This window comes from Mirounga angustirostris, unplaced genomic scaffold, assembly GCF_029215605.1.
Source record: "Mirounga angustirostris isolate CCGP_5_RB_7025 unplaced genomic scaffold, mMirAng1.0.hap1 SCAF_2, whole genome shotgun sequence".
NCBI lineage: Eukaryota > Metazoa > Chordata > Mammalia > Carnivora > Phocidae > Mirounga > Mirounga angustirostris.
In genome coordinates, this window is record NW_026991710.1 from 76,064,364 (window position 1) to 76,090,571 (window position 26,208).

The following is a 26,208-nucleotide window of genomic DNA, read 5'->3' on the forward strand; positions in this document are numbered from 1 at the left end:
AGGGAAATGTCACATAGTGACAAATTACAAATAACAAACTTCCTAAGTGCTTTTCCTCTAACCTACTAGTTATAATCTTAAGCCTTATAGTTATGAAACATTTATTATGGGGCATGTCCCTATACCAGATTCCATTAAGGTGTAGGTTAGAGCAGGTGTCGTTTAATCCAACGATTCACAGCACATCACTCTCGTTATATCCCAAGTGTTAACACTGTTCCTTCTGAATTTTAATGTTCTAATAGATTAAAGGTTACCTGTGCTTTAAAAAAATATTTAGGAAAATGCATCACTTTTGCAACAAGTTGTATCTATAGTTAGGAACAATGCTTGCAAAAGCAAAAGTGAATAAACACAATAAACTGTTGAACCTGAAGAACTGTGTACTTTATGTGGAGGAAAACCACCTATTTAAAAAGTTCAGCAAATTTTGAACAGGATAAAGACTTACAGATGAAAGACTACTTAAAGAGCTCTATAAATATAGACTCCAATCACAATTAAATTCAATGATCCTTTATTCGTAATTCTCATATGGTAAATTCAGAAGGAATGCCTAAGTTGTTATTGTTAGTTTGCTTTTTCAAAACAAACTGTATCTAAGGTTTGAGCAAGCAATAACGGTTTTGGCTTTATTTGCTATAATGACATTAGTTTAGGATCTGCCCACGGCTGCTGCATCCAAGTTAAGTCAGAAGGCTGCTGAGGAACATCTCATGCTGGGAATCCTCCAGCATCTCCCATAACTGGACTTAGGTTAGCATGCCAAGTTTATAACTGAGGAGGACAAAAAGTAAAGGAAAATTCTCTTTTTTAACAGAAACTTTATACGAAAAATGGCAATGTTTATAAAAGCCACATGTGTGTTCAGTCTGGGATGGAATAAATCCTAAAAGCTTAGCTCTCATCAGCTTCAATTTTGCTATTCTAGGACATTCTTTTGGAAATTACCTTATAGGAAGGGCTGGGGTGTGGTAGTATCCTCAAACTTGGAGGATACTCATTTTTCCACATGTGTATGAGTCACACAAGCATATGACACAGTATCAGACCAATCTGTTGTTTTAGGATGATTTTGTGGGTAATTAAGTTCTGTTTGGGCACCTCAGTACAATGTATTTCAGTGTAGAGTCAAGGTACTTACCAAATCAAACAAGAAGTTTATATGCTTATATCAAATGTCGTCCCAAACAGCATAATGTAATCATGCTCTATGACTTACAAAATAACTTAATTTACAGTACTGTCAACATGATTCAACAGAAAATGTGAATATACACAAATCTGATTAGGTCAAACACCTACCTCCTATCGAGTTTAAGTAACTGATACAGAAGTATTTTGGTAAAGTGCCCACATTGAGAGCAGTTAAAAAAGCAGCCCCTATTTTCTACAGAAAAATAGGGACAGTGAATAACTCATCACATTCTCTGAATACTACACTGCACTCACAAATTCTGGAGAGTGATACCCTGGACACACAGCTTATTTCACATTAGTGAACAGACCTAAAATTTTTATAAAGTTCTGACTTCTGGCCAGAAGATAAAATGTCCCATATATACATATATACAAACCCCATTTCTTAGCCTCTTAAATTCTCTAGTTCTAAAAATAGCTTTTTGACTTGTCTTTAAAGTTTAAAAAGGAGAAAGTGTGCAATACATTTGCATTTGCGCTTCTGAATTAAGAAACAGTATTAAATGAGAAAAAAAAGCTTAGGATAGTATTAGTGTACTTAGATTATGTACATGACCTTTGGGTATTCATGAAAACCAGTTTAACTGCCCCTCACCTTATGAGCAACTCTGTTTTCTAAGTTACCCAGGAAATGTATCTAACCATTTACAAAAACAAAAATTCGAACATGCACTTTACAAATCATGGCCTTATTTACCTGCATATTCTTCCACAAGACAGGTATACATTAAAAAATATTGCTCAGAAACATAAAAATATATATTATCTCTTTCCTTTACCATTTAGGCATATAAATAGTTTACTGAAGATGATGCATCATTCAACAAACAAATGCAAAAACTGCTTTATATAAAGTGTGGTTCTCTGCTATTTAGCAATATAAAATATAAAATGATTACAATATAATTAGCTAATAAAGAGCTAAATTCAAGAGATTTGCAAACCAATACAGCAGTGAACAGTCCCTTATACAAAAGTCCATTAAGGAAGAGTCAAGTCAATTTTGTAACAGGTTACATAAAAATCAGGGCCAATAAATACATTATAAATGCAAAAAAAAGCACTGCTTCATCAGCACATTCTTCAGTCTTGTTCGGACTAGACGCCAAACTTACTGTTCACTTTTCGGTTCATCTTGTTTTCCATTAAGCTCTTGATCAACTTGTTTTATGCATTCTGGTATGCCAACATATTCCATGGGGACAAGTTCTGTTAGTTCTGCCAAATTAAAGACGTATCTCATTTTTTGGCTGAATTTTGAGCTAATAAAGGATCTTGTGACAGCTAGAAGCGTTCTGATAAACCATGAGGGATGTACAATGATTAGTGATCTTAGGTTTTTCCGTAACCTTCTATCAATTTGCTGGTAGCATTTCCTGAGCCATCCCAGACTGGGCATTTTTCTTTGAGTTGTAGCACCATTTAAATAAACTATCATGTAGTTTTCTGCTACTAACAGCTCCAAAGTGCCAATAACATACTTAAAGAGATGGTCCATCAGGTATCTATAGTTGGGTTGGCCACTTTCAGGCATAAAACAGACAGCAAACACAACAATGGCATTTAATCCATCCGCATAATATCCTCCATGGCTGATAACTTTTTTATAGGGTTCAATTGCCTTCATATCGACCCTGTGGTCCTGTTTTCCAATTCTGAACATACGCCAGCATCGTCCATCTTCTTTTTCCTCTGCTGCTGTGTATTCAGTAATTGAGCCTTTCCTAATCATTTCAGTAGTTTTGGGTTTTGGAAGATCATCTTCCCACTCATATTCATTACTGTTTTCTGATGGCGTGTCTAAGCCATCTAAGCCAATCTCCCCACTTTCATCCAAATCATCTGACAGCAAGAGCCATCGCTAGGATCCAGGGCCAGGCTAATGTCTGGAGCCATGAGTTTCTTTCTTACTTTATTTCCATTAACTTCAGACTGGCTCTCTGGTCCAGTTACAGCTAGTATATCTGCTTCCATACTATCATCCTCTGGTAAAGGTACTGGAAAATCTTCATCTTGCCATTCTTCCTTAAGTTCCACACCTTCCATCCTCAGCTTAGATTCAATATCAGCCACAAACTCCTGATAATCCAGAGAGCCAATGTCCCCGGAGGAAGCCTTGGCTCCCTCGTCTTCTTCACCCTCCAGGCCAGCGACGTGGGGCTGACAGCCAGGGTGCAGGAGGTAGTGCCGAGAGGAGCCCGCTCCCCTCGGACTGCCGTAGAGACCGGGGCCCAGTCCCCAAGCTAGGGCTGCAGCGGCAGCAACTGATCCGGATGCAGAGAGCGACCCCGGCCTACTGCAGTGACACTTCTTTTATCAGAGGGTTTTATCTTCTTTACTCATCTGGAAACCAGTAGAGCCCAGTAACCACTGTTGTTTACCGCCATATACAAGGTAAAGATTCTTCACAATTTGCCAATATTTTGAGCAATGTGGTTACTGAAAAATATAACTGGCTATCCAAACATGGGTAGATTGCAGTCCCACAATTATTCATCAAGGCTCTTAGAAATATTTCGGATCCCCCACTTAGCTAGGTTGCTTTTATTTCTAATTCACCAAGATTGGAAACAGACGTGAAAGGCTGATTATGTCAAGTTTGGGGGAAAGTAGAGAAGCAGCAGGCTTTGCAAATGCCTCCATTTTGTACGTACCCACATATGGTAACATCAGACCTATTTCTGAATAATGAAACTAGCCATGCAGTCCCTCTGACAATCGTTATCAGGACTGAATGACACTCCATTTTTATCGAGCCTCTTCTCTCAGTTATTGAAGCCTCCCATACTATCATCAAGTAAGTAAACACTGCCATGCATATAGCTCTTGCTATCATCATGGGGAAACTGTAAGCGGCTCGCACGCGTTTGCACAGGAACTATGCGAGTCAGCATCCCCCTCATAACAGCACATCCATGTCATTTCATCTTATCTCGACACACAGATACGTAGAAAGATAGACTATTCCCTTTCTATCTGTTGGTAAATTTTCTTTCTAATAATTGCCGAAAATTTCACTCCAGTAAGCAGTTAGTCCTGCTGGTTGAAGAAAATAGATACATTATCTGAGGTAATAGATAAGTCTCATTAAGAAGATGGAATAGACTAATTCCCAGCATATCTCCCATGCGTGGGAAAACGAAATTGTGAAATACAGCAGTAACACATCAATTATCTTTTCTACATGAAGTTAGAGAAGTCTCGCTGCTACTTTATACCACATTATGTAATTTTTTTTTTATAAATAACCATTTATGTTAGAGTACCTCAGTTTGCTACCTCATTAAAAAAAAAAGAGACAGCCAATATTTCTATTCCAAGTGAGACTCACTCTTTTAACTACTTACAGAATCCAGGTATTCTATTTAAAATGTATGTTCCTACTGATTATCAAATGCCCAAAGTGTGGGTGTTTGTTATTAGCCTAAAAACCAATGCTACACATCTGACAATATTACACTTTTAATGAAGATTGACTCTAACCAACGAAAGTAAAGCTAACTATCAGCATTCAAAATAAAGGTTTTAGAGATTTCGTGATAATGACTTGTTATCAGTTTACTTTCAATAGTTTATCATATCAGGTTATCATAGGTGAAGTACTTGAAAACAATTTCATTTCTTAAGTAGCTTAAATATCTCTCCCACATTCTCGTTTGCATAATTAGTTTTTATTAGCAAATGTTTTTTTAATATGACTGTAACATCCCAGATATAGAAATTTCACATCACTGGAGTTCAATTAATGAAGTTTATAAACGAAGACTTGGCTTATTAAAGTAAATGATAAAGTAGAGGATTATTTGTTTAATTTGTGGACTGTAACAAAAGTATGACAATGGCAATAAAATGCCTTGCAAATTATAAAGTGGTATCTTAAAAAGGAAGATTTTATATTTGTATGTATCCTAGTTTTTAAAAACATCCTAACTACTGAGAAGGAGAAGAAGAAACATAAATTCTACGGGTTCTGAGTCTCAGACCAGTTCTATCCCAAACACGATCCAGAGGGAGAAAGAAGGGGATCAGAAGAGAAATTCCAGGAAGAGTGCTGGACAGGAAAGCCTCTCGCAAATGACAGCCATACCTAAATCATGACACTTGCCGTGGTGCCGTACACTTCACAGTCCGTGTGTGTGAGTCTGTGCAGGCTGCCCTCACATAGTACCACGTCCTGGGGGCCTACACCACAGACCTTTAGTCCTCACAGTTCTGAGGCTACAAGTCCAAAATCAAGCTTCCAGCCAGGTAAGTTTCATTACAAGGCAGCTGTAACAACACGCACTCCGCGATGCTATTCCTAAACTGTCCGTTGTTCCAAATCCAAGGTTTGGTGACCCTTTTGCACAGTGCTTTTCATTGCCCAGCCCCTTCCAGGACATACAATCACATTGCGGTGGGATCACACAGGAACGCGAGTACAGATAATCCGTCCAAGCGACAGTTTGGGTTTTGTTTTGTTTTTTTCCCTCGTTTATAGAAACATGATAGTGTGTTCAGATTCATAATGGAAAGAAGTTAGAAAGTTGAATTCACCTTTTAAAATATCTGAAATGAACAGACATTTCTGTTTTTGTATGGGTTGAGTCACTTGGAGGAAAGTTTATGTGATGTTACTGTCTTAACATTCTTTATTAAAAAATTGGAAACACTTCCAGCAGAGTCAGAATAATACTAAATATAATACAATACCCCTGAAAAGGTAGAATATAATTTTTTAAAAGTACTTTAGACCATCCATCTATGAAAATATGGGTAAAGCATAGCAAAATTATTTTCCTAAAGTTGTACTATTAGTATTATCAATGATCTAACTCTTGGCTGAGAATTTTAATTAATTATACTGAATTTGTCCACCATCTTGAGTACAAATAGACCCCGAGGTTTTTTTAAAAACATGTATCGGTATATATCCTCCAAGCCAGGAGACGTTTGCATCATAAAAGAATTCTCATCACAGAGTACATACTACTATAACAGCTCTTAGAATAATGAATTTCGGGGCTCCTGGGTGGCTCAGTCGTTAGGCGTCTGCCTTCGGCTCAGGTCATGATCCCAGGGTCCTGGGATCGAGTCCCGCATCGGGCTCCCTGCTCGGCAAGAAGCCTGCTTCTCCCTCTCCCACTCCCCCTGCTTGTGTTCCTGCTCTCGCTATGTCTCTCTCTCTCTGTCAAATAAATAAATAAATAAATAAAATCTTAAAAAAAAAAAAAAAGAAGAATGAATTCCTTCTGCATATTTAAACTGTTAGTCAACTTATAAAAAGCTCAGTGTTTATGCAGATGTTCCTGAGAATATTTGTTCATTCAAAAGTTTCCTTCTCCGTAAACTTTTCTCTCCCAACGCTGTGCCAAAGATCCTTATTACAATCTTTATCCATTTACACATAGCACACACTTCAAGATCCCACTTATTTTAAGGCTTGGTTGTCAGACTCAAAGATATTAAAATATTCATAAAATGGGTATAACACGCTAAGCAAAATAAGTTTGACTTTATGACCCTCTTTCATAAACGTGTATTTGAACGGTCTGCATAAGAAGATTTTGTATTGCCTGAAGAGCAACTGTAAGCAGAGATGGTCAGTGCCAGTTTCTCACCACAGAAGGAAAGAATTTTTCCCCTTTACCCTATAACCCAAATATCACACTGAGCTTAAGGATGAAGCTGACATTTTAAAAGATCACCAAAAGTGTTCTCTTTCCAACTGCAATTATGCCCTCCATCTCAGTGGGAGTCATCGTCGGGGTCTTTTCAGCTCTCCAGCATCTTTTGGCCTGCTTTCATTATCCTGATTATCTATTCATTTGCCGCCCAGCACTCATTTTATGAAAGATCATGTCTGCCATTTTTATAATGAGTGCTTGACTTTTACTGCCAGCATAAACACATAAAATATATAATAATTAAAGTTCACTAGTCACCAAAGTCTTGAGATCCATCATGTTGCTAATTTGATTTTTCAAGCAATTGCTTCTCTGTAAATGAGGCTGATTTTGCCCCCTTAGGCATCACAAGACCTGTGATGGAAGGGGCTGACTCTAACCTCGAAGGATCGATCTGAATGGGCACCATAAACCAGGTTTCAGGTTCATCAGCAAAGAATGACATGTCTATAAAGTCAGATGCTTCTTAGAGCCAACAAAAATCTCATCAATATTTGAACCTAAAAATTGTTTTAAGTGTTGCACATTTTTCAAAATAGTTAAGTGTTATTTAATAAATACCTATCTTTTATGGGCTACTGTTTAAACTAAGGAAAAATTTCATTGGGATAACGATGGAAGTTTGCATCACATAGATCAAAACTTCACAGTGTGTTGACTTACGTTGAGTAAGGATAAGGTTTCAAAACACCACTTCCTTATTTTGAACACGCTGCCTTGTTTTGATAACATTGGCAAAGCCCCCTGAGTGCCTCATGATAATGAATTCATCTGACGTTTATTCTAATCTCACAGAGATTAATGAACTCATGCGATATTCATGTGGCTCTCTGGAGACATCAGGATGTGTTACACAAAGTGTAATGTTTGTAAATGGATACAATGGAATATGTGTTAGCCAAGGAACTTGAGTAGTCAAATCCTCAGTTAATAAAGCAGCAGGAACTGAAGAGGCAGCGTCCATTTATAGCGGGTTTTTTAGGGAATAATAAAGAACTTGACAGTGTATTCAAGGGAAAAAAAAAGTGCAGGAGCCAGAAGACCTTGGTTTGAGAGCTGGCTGGATCGATTACCAGCCTTGTGGCCTTGGGAAATTTTCTTCACCCCTTAGCCTCAATCTCCCCAGCTTTAAAATGAGAATTTAATAACATCAGCCTTCTTAAAGCCTTTTACAGGAGTAAGGAGTGGGGGAGGAGCGGTGCCATCAATCAGTCAATCAATCAATATAATTCCTCCCTCACAAGGTTATTTTAAGAAGTAAATCAAATGATATGCAGTGATTTGATAAGTGCTTTGTAAACTCTGTGGCATTACACATGCATTTACTATTGCTATTCCTTTGGGAAATAGATTGTCTGGAGAAAGTGTACAGTTTATTTCCCATACACAGAAAAATGGATGCCTTAGGAAGACATTACTTACTACATAAGGAAATGGACACTGTTTTCTTAATAAGAAAAGCAGATCTGACCAGTTAAAGGTGTTACTGAATTATCTTTTTTAAATTTGAAAGTGAGATATCAGGTTTGAAGCAATACAGGAAACTTCTCATTTTTATGCAGGTCTATGACATACGACAGTCTTTGAACAATAACTAAATGTATAATTAAGTTCAGTTCTGTTGATTCTGCCCTGTAGTGGGAGCGGGGCAGGTCCCTTCACCTCACTAGGCAGGAGCCAAATATGATCTCATCTCCCAGACCCCTTCCAGTACCAACATGCTGTCATTCTCATAAATCGTCCATAGTAATTTTTTTACCAACCCTAACAAACTTCTCATTAGTTTATAGTACTTCTAGTCACACATGATTAAAAACCATTTTTATATCTTTTGATTAAAAGAAACCCCACGGGCGCATCTGAGTGGCTCATTCGGTTAAGTGTCTGACTCTTGATTTTGGCTCAGGTCATGATCTCAGGGTCCTGAGATGGAGCCCTGCATCAGGAACCCTGCCCCTCACCCTCACTCGTGCTCTCTTGCACACTCTGTTAGCTCTCTCTCTCAAATAAATAAATAAATCTTTAAAAAAAAAAGTAAAAGAAGCCCACCTTTTCTGCTTCAGTCGATTGTCTTACCTATTCTCAGTGAATTGTAGTCACTGCCTGAAATTTCTTAGTATATAATGTTTGTTCATAGCCCTCTGATTTCAAGATAAAGCTTCCATCGCCTAGAAAATGACTCAGCAAATACAGACCTCAGAGGACAAATACTACCTGATCTCAAATAATTAGGGCAATCACTCTTTTGGCACATGGGTGATCCCAGTTTCAGGGTGTAGGTACATTCCAGGATAATCAGAAAACCAAGGAAACCCAAAACTCACTTGAACGATTATACTGCCATTGTTAACATATGCCGTGCACCTCAAATTCGTTCCCAGTGTGGTCAAATACAAAATCAACACCTGATCACTGTACTCATTTAAAGGCACACACATTAATAATAGTCATTACTACATTTTTATTATTATATGTTAATACACGGTCAAAAGCACTGAGATAAGAGTCAAAATCTCTGGTTTCAAACAGACTCCAATGCTTTCTAATGATGTACCTTTGGCCAAGTCCTTGAAGCCCTCTGAACTTCAATATCTTTGTCAGCGAAATGGAAACTTGTTGACTTCCTAGAGTTACTGGCGGTGTGGTTCTACCGGAGGCCAGCAACGATAACCAGCAGGCCAAGTGTGGCTCAGACCTGTCTTTGTAACCACGAAAGCACAGTTGACCAGCTGCAACAGAGACCTTCCATTCTGTAAAGTTTAAAATAGTAACTATCAGGCCCTTGACAGAAATGCTCGTTAACCTCCAGCCTAACGAATGGTATTCATAAACTTGTTTGAAATGTTTAGGTAATCTTAGTGGACTGTACTGAAATAATGGGCATCTGGCTCACCTAGATGGAAGAATTAGGTAGAAGTCCAATTTCAACAAAGGAAATAGCTTCTAATAGTCTATCGTGGGTTATTTGGTATTACTGAGGAATTACATGTTATCAATAAATAGTTGTTGTATCTAATGCTAATAACCGATCATTAAGACATTTTGCTTGAGAAAAGAAAAGCCGCCGATGCCTGACTCACAGCAAGTTGATAGAATTTGTTTCTACAACTCTGATGTTGAAGTATCAATATCAGATATGCCAGTCAGAGCGCCACTGCACTTAATTGAATGCTAAAGCTGAACCTTTGATAAGTGCTTTTGCCTCAATCCAAGTTTACCTACATTTCCCAAGCCTGGAATGAAAGAAACGATGAATGAATGAACAACCTACTGAGCTGACATTTTTCTGAAAATCGTCTGCATGCTATTATTAATTCTTTCTCAGTAACCGTGGAGAGGAAATTTTTGTGAGAACCCAGCAAATGAATTTAATAATGTGGGTATTCTGGGCCAAAATAGATCCACTCAGTGTGTCAAAAATACTTTTTTTTTTTCAGTTATTCCCTAATTTCCTTCTCGGTGTTAAGTGATGTTACACCTTAATAAGTAACTGGACTCTATCCTAAGTATCTTTTTAATTTGGGTTACATATAACTCATAAGCATGTAACAGATCAGATCAATGTTTTTGAGATATTAAAATGGTGTTTTTCGTCCCCGCCAATCTCTAGTGTCAAGCTGCCCTAGGACTTCCAGATCGAGGAACTGCCTGGAAGTCTCAGACCATAGAGTTTCTGTCATTACGTAGCTAAAATTCCCTTCCACTATGAGAGACCAAGAAGTTTGAAGGCCTTGGGTGTAAGAGGGATATCCAGGAGAGAAAAGGAAAGCTGTGCCTCTTTCTGGCCAGAGGTTTCCATCAGGGGCAGGGGGTGGGAGACGGGCAGGTGGAGGGGCATTAGCGAGACTGGAATGCACACCCAGGGTGGAGGCCATGATACTTCCCTTGCCATTAAGGTCTCTGAGGGGCGTTCTGTGGGCACACCAGGCTCTGTACCAGCAGAGAAGGCCTCTGATGGTGAGAAGCCAGAGCTACACAGTCAGGAAAAAGCAAGGGCTCAATCTTTATTCCCAGGCCTCTCTGGCTCCCACGTGGTGTGAATGCTGAGTTAGAGCACAGAGACCACTTTTGGAACCCTCTGCAGTGAGTGACAAGGTGACATCACAGTAGTACCTGAAGGCTCAGGAATAGTCAGGGGCTGGATGAAGAAAATGGCAGAAGCTGAGAAAGGTGTACAGTGCCCCACAGGCCAGCAGAGAGGAGTCCACAAGCCCTAAGGGAGCTGAGAAAGACATTAGCCAACGTTAGCGGACTTAAAGCCTCTGCCCACTTCAGCAATAGTCACCGATCAATATCTAAGGGCTGAACCCATCACACATAAAAGGAGAGCTGCCAGAGCCATCCAAGGACCAGCAAGAAGCCAGCAGCTCCCTCCCCGCAAGCCTCCCTTTAAGCCCCCCAACTCCAACGTAGCGGGTATAATGTCGTCCTTTATAAATTCTGATGCTATCTTGGAAAAAAGCAAGGAAAAGGGGAGGAATCAGAAGGATTGAGCAATTCTTGAGCTAAAGCTAGAGACGTGTTAAATTATTAGATCAGATTAAATTTTAAATCATATTGAGCTAATTTTAGTTTTGTTCCCACTTCTCAGCAGGCCCAGTCCTCCTGAGGAAGATCAATTAAGTTATGGAGAAAAGCTACATTTTCTTTGCACACCCAAATTGTAGTATGAATAAATTTGCACTCTATGATTACATTGTTTGGTTTAGAAGAAACCTATTGGTGACAGTTTTACTCAGGGTCTAACAAATCTCTGAAACTGAAAGAGAGAGCTCTTCTCTAAATAGTTACATATCAGAGGCTGTGTAGGGTACCAGGGGAATGTGTTGGAAGACAGAACCGAATTCTAGCCCTAACTCGACAATTTACTCTGTTAGTCACTAAAAAAGTCATCTCGTCTCTACAACAGTGCTTCCCAACAGATGTGTCTTAGATGAGGTACTAGAATATTGCTGAAGTATTGGTCCCTTCAGCTCTCGAAACAGCCAAGGCAGAGCCTGGGGTGGCTGGAGCCCCGTGACTTTCATCTCAGGCTACCCCAGTGCGCTATATAAATTATTTTTTGTGGGTTGAATGTGATCATTTGGGACGATTATCATCCTATATGATTCCATTTCTCCCCCATAGAATGAGCGGAGGGGGGAGTGGAGAGATTTGATGATGTCTTCTGTCATTTCCATTCTAGTAGTTGACACTTCTATGAGTGGGGAGAGAGAATTCCAATCGCAAAAAGAGTCACTGGAGCTCCTGCGTACATGGCCTGAAAACAAAACTTCCTGTACTTATGTTTTTCAGCTCTTTGATTACCTCTAGATTTGTTCCCAGAAGAAACAACTGAAAAGTCAGGTGTCCTTTTTCTCAGTTAACCAGTATCATTTTTACAGCTCAGCAGGGATTTACCTACGGGTAAGAAAATTAGAAGAGAATCTATAGACTGCAATAGTACTTAAAGGCAAAATTAAAGTTACCTGTGTGGAATCAGAAATTTGCATTCATCTTTCAGCAACCTGTTTTGTTATAAATAAATTAATTTGAAAATAAATTTCCAGAGCAATGATTAAGAAGGGTAATCAATAATTAGTGCATTTCTCACACACGAATGAGGCTGTTTTATCTTCAAAGTAAGTAAAAAGCTTTTCAGGATGAACACCTCAAACTTGTTGAATATTTTTATTTGAATATAAAAGAAGGATCTTCTGCTTCCCTACTCACTTGCCCTGAAATTTGCTCATTTATATCAATAAAGAATTCAATGCATGCAGAATTGATCTATTAGCCATTTTCAAGCTGAAGCTAGGTTTTACGGACTGCTAAGATTTTTCTGTTCAATGGGATGACAAATGTTTTAATACTTTTGGACAGAAAGAGGAAATGCAATGTTCTTGTCTTTGAATCAATCATTCACTGATTCATCTGGGAATATAACTTTCCATTAAGTAATATGTACCAGAACAGGTCCAAAGAAAGAATGGTTGTCACACATGCTGATAATAATAATTCTAGCTTTTGAGTCGTCATAGCCTACTAAGTGCCAAGTAATGAGCGAGGTGCTTTTGTTTATGGCTTCATGAATTTTCACCCTGACGACTCTCAAAAGTGCTAGGTATTACTCTCATCGCTCTGGAGTAAAAATGGCAGGAATTTTTCTGACAACACTCCAAGGAGAGGTTTCACTCAACCAATTGTTCATCACGGCCTAATGTCCAACTTTCTTTCTAATAGTCTAAGTGTTTACAGCACCAAGAAATTTATACTTGAAACATTTCAAACCCCCCAGTTCACTGTAATGGCAGGAATACATTGCTCTCTGTGAGTAAAGACTGCCATCTTGTGGAAATTGAAAATACAGCAAAAACAATCATTCCATGGAACTAAAAATCTGCGCACATTAAGAACTGTGCAACTAGATTCTTGCAATGTTATACACACACACACACACACACACACACATCAATGCTGCTCATAATTAAATACAAAACTTTCCTTTAGGTATGATTCAAGTTTCATTTAAAGATGCCAGTGTTTTTGAACATTTGAAAAAATATATATATATATATCCTCATTTATTATATAAGGGCTCATCCAATTTGCCTTTAAGGCAGTGCATTAGATTTTGCTAAGCTTTTTTTAGCTAATACTTAAATAAGTTTTTGTTAAATATAAAAAGGAGCGTGTAGTGACACTTTTCTAATGGAATTTCCAGGAGCATTAGATTCTGCAGCAAAAATTTATGGCAGAACTCTGAGCTTAGGAAATATTTTCATACCCTTCCAACACTTCTATTCCACCCACGCTGTATTCCTAGAATCTGTTGTGGGCTACTCACAGCTTGACTGGGGGGATCTTACGATCTAGCTGTTCTGTCTGTCCCCAAAAATGGGGTGTCCATGCAATGCCTCAGTTATCTGTGCTTCCTGGATCGACTATACATAAAGGCATCTTTGTGGTGTGAAGGCAAATGGAGAAGTCTGCTCACTTTTTCCCCATAGTAACTCCTACCCCCCAGCTTGCTGAACCTGAAAGTTCTACAATTAAACAAATTCTTTGGATTTAAGGCCTTTTACTCAGATTAGCGTCAAAATGGGTGTTATAAAGTATGTGTGTATACGTCAATGATCATTTTTAAAACCAAATCATTTGGGCGCCTGGGTGGCTCAGTTGGTTAAGCGACTGCCTTCGGCTCAGGTCATGATCCTGGAGTCCAGGGATCGAGTCCCACATCGGGCTCCCTGCTCGGCAGGGAGTCTGCTTCTCCCTCTGACTCTCCCCCCTCTCATGCTCTCTCTATCTCATTGTCTCTCTCAAATAAATAAATTAAAAAAAAATCTTTAAAAAAAAAAAAAACAACAAATCATTTTTCAGGTGTAGAAAGGATAAGGACACTCTGCGATACCAGATACCACTGAGGAGAAAGAGTAGGCAATCATTGGTTCCTGAATGAACATGGGAATGAATGAAAGAATAAACTAACATGAACTGAGGGCATTAAAAAGAAACAGTATCACAATGCTGCTTAGGCCATTTTGGCTGAATGTGCAGTTGTGGTTTAACATAAATTTCTTCCCCCAAAAAATACCTGGCATGATACCCCTCTTTAAATATTTATTGGATGGATAGATGAATAGGAAGAAATGAAATAAGTTAGAAAATCTCATCAGTGATAAGAAAAAGTAGAATCTGAGGGCAGCGTCCATTTACCAAAAACCGTGGTGAGCATATTCAGTCAATAACTACTTGACCGCTCTGTGTTAGACAGTGTGGAAGATGGTGAGGACACATTCCAGAAAGGGGGACAGACATCAATCAAGGAACCACAAGTTATTTTTTTTAAGATTTTATTTACTTATTTGACAGAGAGAGACACAGTCAGAGAGGGAACACAGGCAGGGGGAGTGGGAAAGGGAGAAGCAGGCTTCCCGCTGAGCAGGGAGCCCGATGCGGGGCTCGATCCCAGGACCCTGGGACCATGACCTGAGCCGAAGGCAGACACTTAATCGACTGAGCCACCTGGGCACCCCAAGAATATTATTTTTTTAGAGATGACTAAATTTTCCCTTCGAGGTATTCAAAGGTGTTCTGATTACCCAGTGCCTTTAGGTAGGCAAATAGCTAATGGGTTTGCCAACATGATTTGCATATATTTGCAGATAGGCCAAGCAAGCGACTTTGATGCTGTGATTGAAGATTACAGATGTGTGTAATACCTAACACAGTGCTGCTGATTTCCACGAGTAGTTGTTCCTTTGGATGGAGGCACTATTTCTCAATGTATGTGTGCATGTATGTATGTATGTATGTATGTATGTATTTAGTGAGCTCTATGCCCAGTGTGGGGCTCGAACTCACGACCCTGAGATCAAGAATCGCATGCTCTACTGACTGAGCCAGCCAGGCGCCCCATGGAGGCATTATTTCTCACGTGTATTCCTCAAAACTCTAGCTCCACAAATTATTACTATGTATTTAAAAAAATGAGAAAAAAAGAAGGAAAGTTAAATACCTTTGGGAAATGCCAAATTAAAATCATACAAGTTTTCTTTTCTACAGGTCTTCTTAGAGCCTTTAATACACTGACTTCTTTGTAAATTTCCAAGAGGGTGTTTCTCAAAGTTAATGACCACGGGACCCTTTTCTTGCAGAAGCTCCTCTAGGTACTAGTGTCCCATGGAACACACTTTTAGAAATTCTGGAAATACAAGTATCTTTGTCTGAGAAGAGGCAGGAATAAGGGTGAAATGTAATCCATCGATATTCATAATCACCTTGGTAAATTCAATTAATCAAATTAATTGCACTTCTTGAGCAGCACTCTGAAGCAACAAGCTTTAGACAGATCAAAATCGTAAGAAAAGAGAAGTCCAAGTTATAAGGGAAGCTCCAGTTCAATGTCCATCCTCGGGTGTCAGCTGGGGGGACTAAGTCTCCCCCCACAGCCCTTAGGGCTGTTCTTACTCCTGTTTGACTCAGGTTGAATGTTGACCTCACCCCTAGCCATTATCTTTAAGCTCAATCTTATCAACACAGGGATGACATGAAATAGATAAAAAGGTAATGCTCCACCCAAAGAGTATTTACTCCTTCCAGATGACATCATTCTTCTCTCTAAAGTTTTAAGCAGTCTCTCTCCAAGTAACCCAAGACCTAGGGCAAGAGGGGAAAGATAGCTCCACATATCCTAAGGCTGACTATGTGCAAATTATAAGTGAAGCTAAAAACTCTTAGATAAAATATGTTCTATCTTGTTACCTTGACAAATAGACCTTCATGCCCATAGGAGGTCAGGTCTGAGTTTCTAATTTGTGATAGTTTGGAGTATTGCCACTGACCTGGTGGCCCAGGAACACGGTCCGTGGGCCCTTCTCTTCCACCTCCAGCTCTGTCCTGCACAGTGAAGGATCGCCCACACAAAGGTGTACACCCCTGAGGTCATACAGCTGAGCTCAGTCCACACTCTCTAAACACCAGTCCAGACACCTGCGATGCCCTTGCAGCTGTGAGGTCTGCCCTCGGAGGAAATGTGGGGACAAGTTTTCCCTGGTCCTGGAGGAGTTTTCTGAACTGTTGGGGTGGGAAATCCTAGGGATCCCTGAGGATGGTGCACACTCTGGACAAGCTCACGGCCTTGGCCCTGACCATTCTCACCCTGCGAGAGGGGGCACACCTGGGGGAGGGCCAGAGGTAGGCAGGTCTCAGGTAAAGCCTAAAGAGTATTTGGAAATGAGAATAAAACCTCTGCGAAAAATCACACTTTAAAAAAGCTGCAGCTTTGCAACTAGCCCCAGACTCGGAGTTAAAAAAAAAAAAAAAAAGACAAAGAAAGGTAGTTCTTATTTGAATTTAACTACTTCTAAAAGCCTCTGGTCAACTTTTCTTCTTGTTCTCCAAGGTAAGATTATTTTCCCTTTTGGCATTAAAAGGGAAACTACATCAGTTGTGTGAAAAACCAAAAATGATGTATTTTATCAACTTCAAACTTACCCCGGGGCTTTCTCCCACACTGTGTTAAATAATAGAAGACTTTTTAATTGAATTTCTTTATGTGTAGCATATGCTGGGCGACATTATGCCAGCATCTTGCTCTAAGCAGCAAAACGTCCTTCATAAAAGCATTAAGATCCAGAGCGTCATTCCGCATGGAGGGAGGGAACACAGAACTGCAACAGCTTTAAACCACATAAAAACAGTGCCTCTGAAGTGTAATTGTAAAAACACATGGAAACAAAGTGGGGGGGGGGGATGAGACTTAGAATTAGAGAACAAAATCAAAAAAGAAGAAGAAGAAGAAGAAGAGGCAGGAAGGGAGGAGCAAGAGAGGGTACAGAAGGAGGAGAGGAAACCCTGTGGCACAACTCTGTCCATAATATCAAAGCAATAACGTTTTCAGCATCCTGGCGTTCCATCTGCAGGCTAATCTATATGTTCATTTCCCCTTAACAGCCACCATCCTTTAGTGGTGGGATTATAAATGGATGTGTTGTGGACCGAAGCAGTAACGATGTCTGCACTGACACATGGCTGTGTTCTTTACCCCAAGGATCCTGGAGCTTCAGCAGAATGGTGACATGGACATCCTGAAGCACAAATGGTGGCCAAAGAATGGCCAGTGTGACCTGTACTCCTCAGTGGACACAAAGCAGAAAGGAGGTGCCCTGGATATAAAGAGCTTTGCAGGAGTCTTTTGTATCCTGGCGGCTGGAATTGTCCTCTCCTGCTTTATAGCCATGCTGGAGACGTGGTGGAACAAGAGGAAAGGCTCCCGGGTCCCATCGAAAGAGGTACTTGATTGAGAGCTTCTGGCGCTCAGTTGAGCCAATAAGCGGGCGGTCTTTCCCGGGAGGGTAATCAGCAGGAAGAGGATAATGGGCTGGGGGTGGTCCTTGTTTCTTCTTTCTTGGAATATTGAAAATGAATTATTGATGAAATATAAAAATCGATAATGCCAATACCAATGACCATTTTAAGACATCCCAGATACGTGAAGCAGAGATTTGCAGTGCTTGCAAAGACTGATCATCTCATGTGCCATCAAGGGCTTTAAGATTCTGCCAGATCTCAAGGTAGACTTTCATTTAGTGATTTGCTTAAAGGCTGTGATTCCCTTGACCAGTTCACAGAGATGCTTGTCATCTTATTTCAATAAGTTGTTTAACTTATAGGTAAATTATTGGTATCTCTAAGACTCAGCCGAAGAAATACAGTGCTGTAGGAACATAATCAGAATTTGTCTCTTCACTACCAGCGGCTCCTTCCCTCTATCGGTATGCGGACCTATAGAAGGGATCATATGTTTTTAGCTCTTTGATGGCTCTAAGCTTAATGAATCCAAAGTGTGGAATCATCTAGAGTTAAATTTTTAATAAAATAAAATTAAAATTTTTTCAGAGATCTGAAAGAATAATTGCAGAGTTACACATAGTATCTCTTTGAAAGTGGCATGTGCCTTGTTTTCATCAAAAATTATGGAATTTACAAATCAGCAGAGAAAATGTGAAGTTAAAATAAATTACTTGATTAATTTATCATATTTCTACTGGACCAAAGGTGAAAATTTTTTAAATAATGAAATCATATTCATTCACTAAAGCTTCACAAAATGAAATGGAAAATGACCCGAATTTGCTACATGATTTGATCTGCTGGATAGTTTCAAAGGACAGTTTTAAACTTTCTGTAACTAGACTTTGGCTAACTGATGGTTAGAGCAAATCCTGAGAAGATCTGCTTTAATGCACAAATAAAAATGACTTCTCAGCATTCATATGAATTTTTACATATTAATATATTCTTTCAAACAGATCTTTTTCTAAAGTAATCTGAGAATTCCTTTCTACCGCCTTGTATGCAAAATTGATCAGCAGCATTTATAAGGAAAAGCTTGGCTTACCAAAGATAAAACTTAGCTTCCTACCTATCTGAATGATCATACATTCTAAATTAGTAGAGTATGAACTAAAAATTAAGCAGGGTTCACTGTAGTGTTTTCTTTATGGAATAAGCTTCTGGTTTTTCTATTGACATTGATTCAGTGCAAAAGACCACATTAATGCAACATTATAGCTGAGATTTCATGTTCTCAAAAATCTGGAAATTAAGGACTCCCAAGCTCCTTATATTTTGAATTACTATATATGATATTAAATTTTTGCATTATTATATCTGTTGATGGATGACTACATTATAGTTGCTGTGGGAACCATAAAATTACATCTCTCAACCCTGTAAAGTCTCAGTGATAATATTGTATTAATGGATATTTTTTATTGGATTTTGAAATGAAAAAGGAGAAGGAAAAACAGTGATGCACATCAAAATATTTTTCACTGAGGAGCACTACAATAGCACAATGAAAAAAATACATACTCCATTCTAACTCATGACAGCTAATCCAAATCTATGAACAAATATTTTCTCTTCTTATGATTAATAGGTATTTTTAAATCCTCATGAATTTAATTTATTGAACTTGGCTATAAATATGACTGATAGGAGACAATTTTTTTTTCTTGCCAGTTTTATTTTTCAAACGTTGGGCTTTCATGCTCACTTTAAGTGAAAATCCTGAAAGATTTATGAATTGGTTTCAGCACCAGAAATCTGAGATTTTCCTTCCTTTTCCTTTATTAAGTACCTTCTTACTAAGACTCCATTAGCATAGCTCACAGCATCTTTGATTTAGAGGCCATTTAGCATAAACCTGGCCCTAGACCAAAGTTGTCCTTCGCAGGTCATGACTTGAAGGGGTCTCTAAAGGTCTTGCTGACCTCACAATATTGCCTCATTCAGGTTCTAAATAGCTTGAGTGTATGACATCCCTCAATTAGAAATGGATTCTTTTGTGTTGAATGTTGCTCTTTCTGAATAATCTCACATCTCTCTGGCCTGAAGAGAAATAACACTTTAACAGTCACTAACACTTTAGTGTGAACTAGCATATCGTATCACTTATCTCCAAGAATGGAAAGTTAAGGTTAGGAGGGAATAGGAGAAAAGAACAGAAATCCAACTTGGAAGGAGACACTCTGAAAAAGGAGAAAGCACGTGGAAAGAAGAGGTGTGGAGGGGGACTGAGTAGTTAAAACCGTATTTTTTATTTGTACAGATTTGCCTGGGTCTGTCTCTGATCTCATAGAAGGCAATCACCCACCCATCTACTGCTCCCCTACTTTTATAGTTGCATGTGACATATATAGAACTTTTAGTGCAAGAAAATTATTTATTATAGATAACCTTATCTCAGAGTCATATTTGTACCCCCAGAACCTAGAGCAATGCCTGGCTCATATTAGGTGCTCAATAGGTATTTGTTAAATGAATAAACCCCAAAGTTCAGTTAATCACATATCATGTTTGCTGAACTACTTTTTTTTTTTTTTTTTTTTAACCATGGAAGCTAGTACTGATGAGAACCTTATCTTCTTTTTCTTCATCTCCAGGATGACAAGGAAATTGACCTGGAGCACCTCCATAGACGTGTAAATAGCTTGTGCACAGATGACGACAGCCCCCATAAACAGTTTTCCACCTCGTCAATTGACTTGACCCCTCTGGACATTGACACTTTGCCAACACGACAAGCCCTGGAGCAAATCAGTGATTTCAGGAACACTCATATCACCACAACAACCTTTATCCCAGAGCAGATCCAGACTCTTAGCCGCACACTGTCAGCTAAAGCTGCCTCTGGTTTCGCTTTTGGCAACGTGCCTGAGCACCGAACTGGCCCATTTAGGCACAGGGCACCTAATGGGGGCTTTTTCAGGAGTCCTATAAAAACAATGTCATCTATTCCTTATCAACCAACTCCTACCCTGGGGCTCAATCTGGGTAATGATCCAGACCGAGGCACCTCCATATGAGCATCCAACAAAATCTCTTCACTGTTTCTTTTGTAGGACTCCCTCTGCAAGGAGCAACTATAAAATTGTGGGACTAACATGGATGTAACACTTAAAAAAAAAAATCAGGATTATTAGTAACAATTATAGTTCTTTCTCTCCACTTTCTCCCTCTTCTCTCTCTTCTATTTCTTTCTCTTTTTCCCTCTCTTTCTGTACATTTCCCTCCACTTTTTTTCATTACTCAACTCGTTCCCCCAGAATATAGTATACTAGGATCCTATTAGTCCGCTTTTCATATACTGTACTTCAAGTATAGGAAATGTGCACTGAGTATACTAAAAGTATATGCAGGATTAATTTTACATAAAGGCCTCTTACGTAACATTTCTCTATTTTTAAAAATATAATTGCAATAACTTCAGTCTTTTTACATTCTTCTGCTGCATCCATACAACGCTCCACTGTTGTTGAGTGTCCTTTAACTGTGGACCAAAGGCAACCCCTGCAGTGTTTATAAAATAATTTAAAGACCATTCAGGCCACATAATATGAGAATGCAATTTTGTAGGATTACAAAAAAGCCATTAATATGCCAGTCAAGACTACAGTTAAAACTACTCTCGCACTGCAACAGTGCATATGACCTTTATGTGATTGTACAGTATTAAAAGTTTTTTCTTATGTACAGTAAACTTTATCATATGGCAGAAGCCTCTATTGTGTTAAATAAATTAGTATCTCATCTATATATACATATATATGCACCTATATAATGTGTATATATATTAAAGGGCGGCCATTGCTATTGCAATTCATTTAATAAAGCTTTAGTTTAAAAAAAAAAAAAGCATTGTATACAGGAACTATGTATAGTGCAGGGGGTCTTTTCAGTTAGAAAAGGCAGGTTGCTTTAATGTTCTTCTGACTCGTATTGTTTGCCAACAGAGAATATTTTATACTTTTGTTATTAAAACATCCAGGGCGATTTAGTATTTGTTCCTAGATGTAACTCCTTTGAGTAGGTTTTGCATTTGTTACTCAGCAGTGTATAAAGCTAACCTTGATGATTTTACTTTTAATGAATTATCTAAATGGGAAATGCTATTAGCCGGACCACGTCCACAGCAGCACATAGAGCTCTAGAAGAGTCGAAACGTAGATCATTGAAGGTTAATAAATTCTCTTCCAAAGCAGAAAGCCAATCGATACAGCTGTAGTTGGGGAGAGGTGGGAGCCCCTACGAAATATTGATGTGGCCTTAATTACCGTCCTACATTATCCTAAAGAAGAAAATATACTGACCGTACTGGGCTCTCGACTTAACCCCCCCCCCCGCCTTTTTATTCAGTTCTATTTGGAGGAGTTCTGTATTTTTTACATTAGTGCCAAGTGTCTAGGAGGATGACAGCAGAAACAGTGCCTCTTTGTGCACGATGCTTTTAAAGTAGCATTCTTACCTGTTAGAAATAGAGAATGAACTTTGTTTGTAATCCTTAAATCAAAACGTGGTAAGTAGGAAGCGAGAACTTATCCTGTGTTTTTACGCAGCCATACACTTATTTTAATCTAATTCATTCCGTAGCTAGGATTGATATAGGCATCAACCTATGTGATTTGCTTTAGGAGAAATTAAAAGGTATATTCTTAAGGTATATTATATTTTGATGCTAATTCTGTTCTGGGGAGCATCTTGTACTGTCACTGTTTTTGTACTAAATCTTCAAATATTGTCTACTGTGTAAGGCAGAAAATTTTCTTATCATGCAAAAACCATTTTGTTTCCAGGGTAACAAGTACCTAAGTGCATGCACGACTTGTTTTCCCTTGTAACATTCATGATCTCATTCACAACACTGATTTTAAAACAAAACAAAAAAAAATTCTTTACAACAAGCTATATAGGGACATACCAGATGTTGCAGTGATTTTAGCTATCAACGAACCGTTAACCATGTACAATACTTAAAATAGGCCTATTTTGATGTATTGCCTATTATACGAATACACAAAACACTTTTTGGAGGCCTCAGTTATGAGTGGCAGAGCTTTCTGTGTATAATTTGTCTAAATAATTTGTCTAATAAAAATGTTTTCTAAATTTGCTCTCATACCATTGAAGTCTTAACTATAAAATTTGACAATGCTTACTCTCTCACAGAACAAACTGAATTTTTCTAAAAAATTATCTTGAGTTAATTAAAGCATAAAACACATGAAGTTTTACTAGCAGAACTAGGCCGAAAGGAGTGGCTCTCTAAAAACAATACTGTGTGTGTGTCTTAAACCAATGAAAGACTGCCTTTCTGCTATTTGAAACAATTGGAACCAACCATATATTTGTTTTTCTTCACATATATTTATATTTGTGATGTCTCTGTGAGTACTTTTTTGGGAGAGAGTTATCCTGATTCATGTAAACAATGCAACCATTATAAGAATAGCAGGATGATGGTTTGTTACATCAAAGAAAGGAGGAGAGAAAGAGAAAGAAAGAAAGAAGAAAGAAAGAAAGAAAGAAAGAAAGAGAAAGAAAGAAAGGAAAGAAAGGAAGAAAGAAAAGAAAAGGAAAAGGAAATGAAGGGTAATTAAACTTAGAATTTATGTATTAATGATTGTTTTGCTGTTAGGGAAATACTCATCATGTTGAATCTATTAATTTGAAAATTAATGGACTTCAAGATTATTTCTAATACAGTGTTACTTTCCTCATTTGAACAACAATATTTTTGTCTAGCATTTAACTCACTCAGTGAATATATATCTGAAAACATATTTAATTAGATTAAAACCTTTGCTGCTCTAAAATTCTATTAAAAGTGATTTTTTTTAAATGTTGGAACTATGATGAACTATACAGATCTAGACTCTCTGGTTTTGCAAATAAGGGAACATAAGATGCTAAGAAGCTGTGACTTCCCAGATGTTTGACAATCTAACACTTAAAACTGGGTCCTTTTTAATTATTATTATTTAACGCTGCCATGCTTCAGTCATATCCACAGGTCCTCATGGGTTTAAATGCAGGGACGGCTCAGGGACAATGCCTCCACCCGGTCCTCTCCCCAAGCCTAGGCTGCAAATCTCTAGGAACCTTCCCTCCTGTCTGCGGCCAACTAGAGCACCTGAATCAACCGCTCCTTTCACAGATGGGAAAGTGAACACCTCAGGCTACTTCCCCAAGGTCAGAGGCAGACCTCAGGCCAGATCCAGCTTCTCTCTAGTGCTACTTCCTTTAGCCCACTGTCCGCCTGGTTCGCACCACTTACACCAAACTTGCTATTTTGAAACCAGACAAATACCTTATATCCATGTAATTTTATTCTACTCAGATGTTGAAATTTTTCCTTTGGTGAATCATTAAGAGAACTGGTTGTCACTTTCAACCAACCATGTCAGAACTTATGCACAGGTTTTGGCTCAGCCATACATTAGAAGATTATAAGACCTCCTTTCTTCCCTCATACATATCAAGCTACACACGGGCAATTTGTTGTTTTCATAATTATGCTATTTTTCATCTCTTTTAATTTGGGATTGGTTGTCAACTGAATAAATACTTCAAAAAATAGACTTTGCTGAACGGTACTTTGCTTCATCCATTAAAAAGAAAAAAAAAAAATATGAGAAGATCCACAATGCCTCCCAAGCCACACGATTGGATAACAAATTATTAGTATTTTATAATCAGAAATTTGGAGTGGAGAAACACATTTGGGACTATTGAGTATACTAAGTGAGGCAGAGCTAAGAACTTCTGTACTGGTAAACGCAGGTTTTATGCTTATATATACATCTCATGATAACTGACAAAATATAATGGTCTCACTAAAAATTGACTTCCTTCTAGAATGTTTTATTTCTAAAAACAAATCCTATTTCCAGTCTTTGTGATCAGATACTAATAAAAGGCTAACAAGTATGGCCATAGTTATCATTTCAACAAATTGTAGTAAATACCCTCTCATGAAGTAGCACATGAGCTCCCTTGGGCGGAAACGACTTACCTAGCATTGAAAAATCAGGAAATAAAGTTTGTTATATTTGATAGACTTAATTCTATTATTTGTTTATTTATTTATTATTTTATTCTATTAGTGTTCTCTCAAAACCTATTTTGTGAAAGCCACTGTGCTAAGCAATTACACATGGCACAGATGAATATATATGCTTAAAAGTGGGTCTGGATGTGTTCTAATGCCCAGTTCTTTCCTTGTCCCACATCAACATGCAAGATACAGAGACCACCTTACAGACTTTCTGAGGAAGCGGAATGAGTCTCTCCAAGCCAGTGCAGTCCTCTTTGGCCTTGGCCATTCCAACTCACGGGGGCAAGCCATCCTGGCAGTTCTCATGGGCTAATAGAATCTATCTGCTTAGATTCAGATCACCTCCACAAAGAAGACTTGGAGATTTCCCAAGATGCCAGACCATGAGGCCAACTTTTCAGAAATGTGAAAATTCCCATAAGCTACAGGCAAACTATTAACTAACCCCTCCTCCTTATCAATAGCTGCATACCAATCAGAGACTGACTCCTACCCTCAGATGTCCATGTCAGGATGATACAGACCACAGTAACTCATCTTCTGTCCCTGCAGGTCTAATCACTTGTGACAGAGCTCCTCAGTGTTTAAATTTGCTTCACAGGGATTACACAGTGAATCCTTTTCAGGCTACTTTTCAACTTTTATCAACTTTTATTTATACTGCAACTAAGATCCCGAGCCACCTTTCCTGTCATCTAAGACACAGGATATAGTGTGACCTATGAGCCTGAGGAATAGATAGCAGGGTTTTACAGGTTGCCAAATCAGGACAACAGCCTCCAACCCACACAACTTCCAGAAGAGTAGAAACCTCCTGGTTTTGCTCCATGTGTAGAGCTCCACAGAGGCACAGAACAATTACACCACATAAGGATTCACCCTCCCATGGGGATAGAAACAGACTAAAGGAGAAGTCGCTCGTTTCCTCACCTGAATTTCCCAAATTTCCCTTGTTTCAATCATTCTCATTAGTTTTATTCCCATGTAATCTTAGTAACAAAGCAAAAATCGTTCAAATTTCAGTAATACATTTTCATTATCTAAAAGCTTTCCTGGACTTGTTATTACACACAAGATAGGACCAAGTGTAGGGCGCCTGGGTGGCTCAGTTGGTTAAGCAACTGCCTTCAGCTCGGGTCGTGATCCTGGAGTCCCAGGATCGAGTCCCACATCCGGCTCCCTGCTCAGCGGGGAGTCTGCTTCTCCCTCTGACCCTCTTCCCTCTCGTGCTCTCTATCTCTCATTCTCTCTCTCTCAAATAAATAAATAAAATCTTTAAAAAAAAAAAAAAGATAGGACCAAGTGTCACCTCTTGACTAATTTTGCACATTTCCTAGAGTTTCCTCGCAGTGGAGGGAGAAAAAAACTGGTTGTGTGCTTTAGACACGTCATTACCTGTGTCATGTGTAGGCCTGGCTGCCTGGCCTTTGGGAGGAATTGGAGGCCTGGTTTCCCTTT

The 26,208-nt window shown here is 38.7% G+C and overlaps 2 protein-coding genes across 2 annotated transcripts in view; one reads left to right on the forward strand and one right to left on the reverse strand.

Moving 5' to 3' along the window:
* GRID2 (glutamate ionotropic receptor delta type subunit 2) overlaps positions 1-24,272 on the forward strand; it is a 1,408,631-nt gene extending 1,384,359 nt beyond the window's left edge. The window contains exons 15-16 of the mRNA XM_064584815.1: positions 17,401-17,641; positions 20,300-24,272. Of these exons, the coding sequence (XP_064440885.1) occupies positions 17,401-17,641; positions 20,300-20,722 (664 nt within the window). The 3' untranslated portion in view covers positions 20,723-24,272. The remainder of the gene's footprint in view (positions 1-17,400; positions 17,642-20,299) is intronic.
* On the reverse strand, positions 1,863-3,334 carry LOC123848388 (BCL2/adenovirus E1B 19 kDa protein-interacting protein 2-like). The gene is given in 2 exon segments (XM_045880748.3): positions 1,863-3,051; positions 3,054-3,334. Coding segments are annotated over 2 exon segments (933 nt in total). The 5' UTR covers positions 3,247-3,334; the 3' UTR covers positions 1,863-2,311.
* Positions 24,273-26,208: the final 1,936 nt, after the last annotated feature.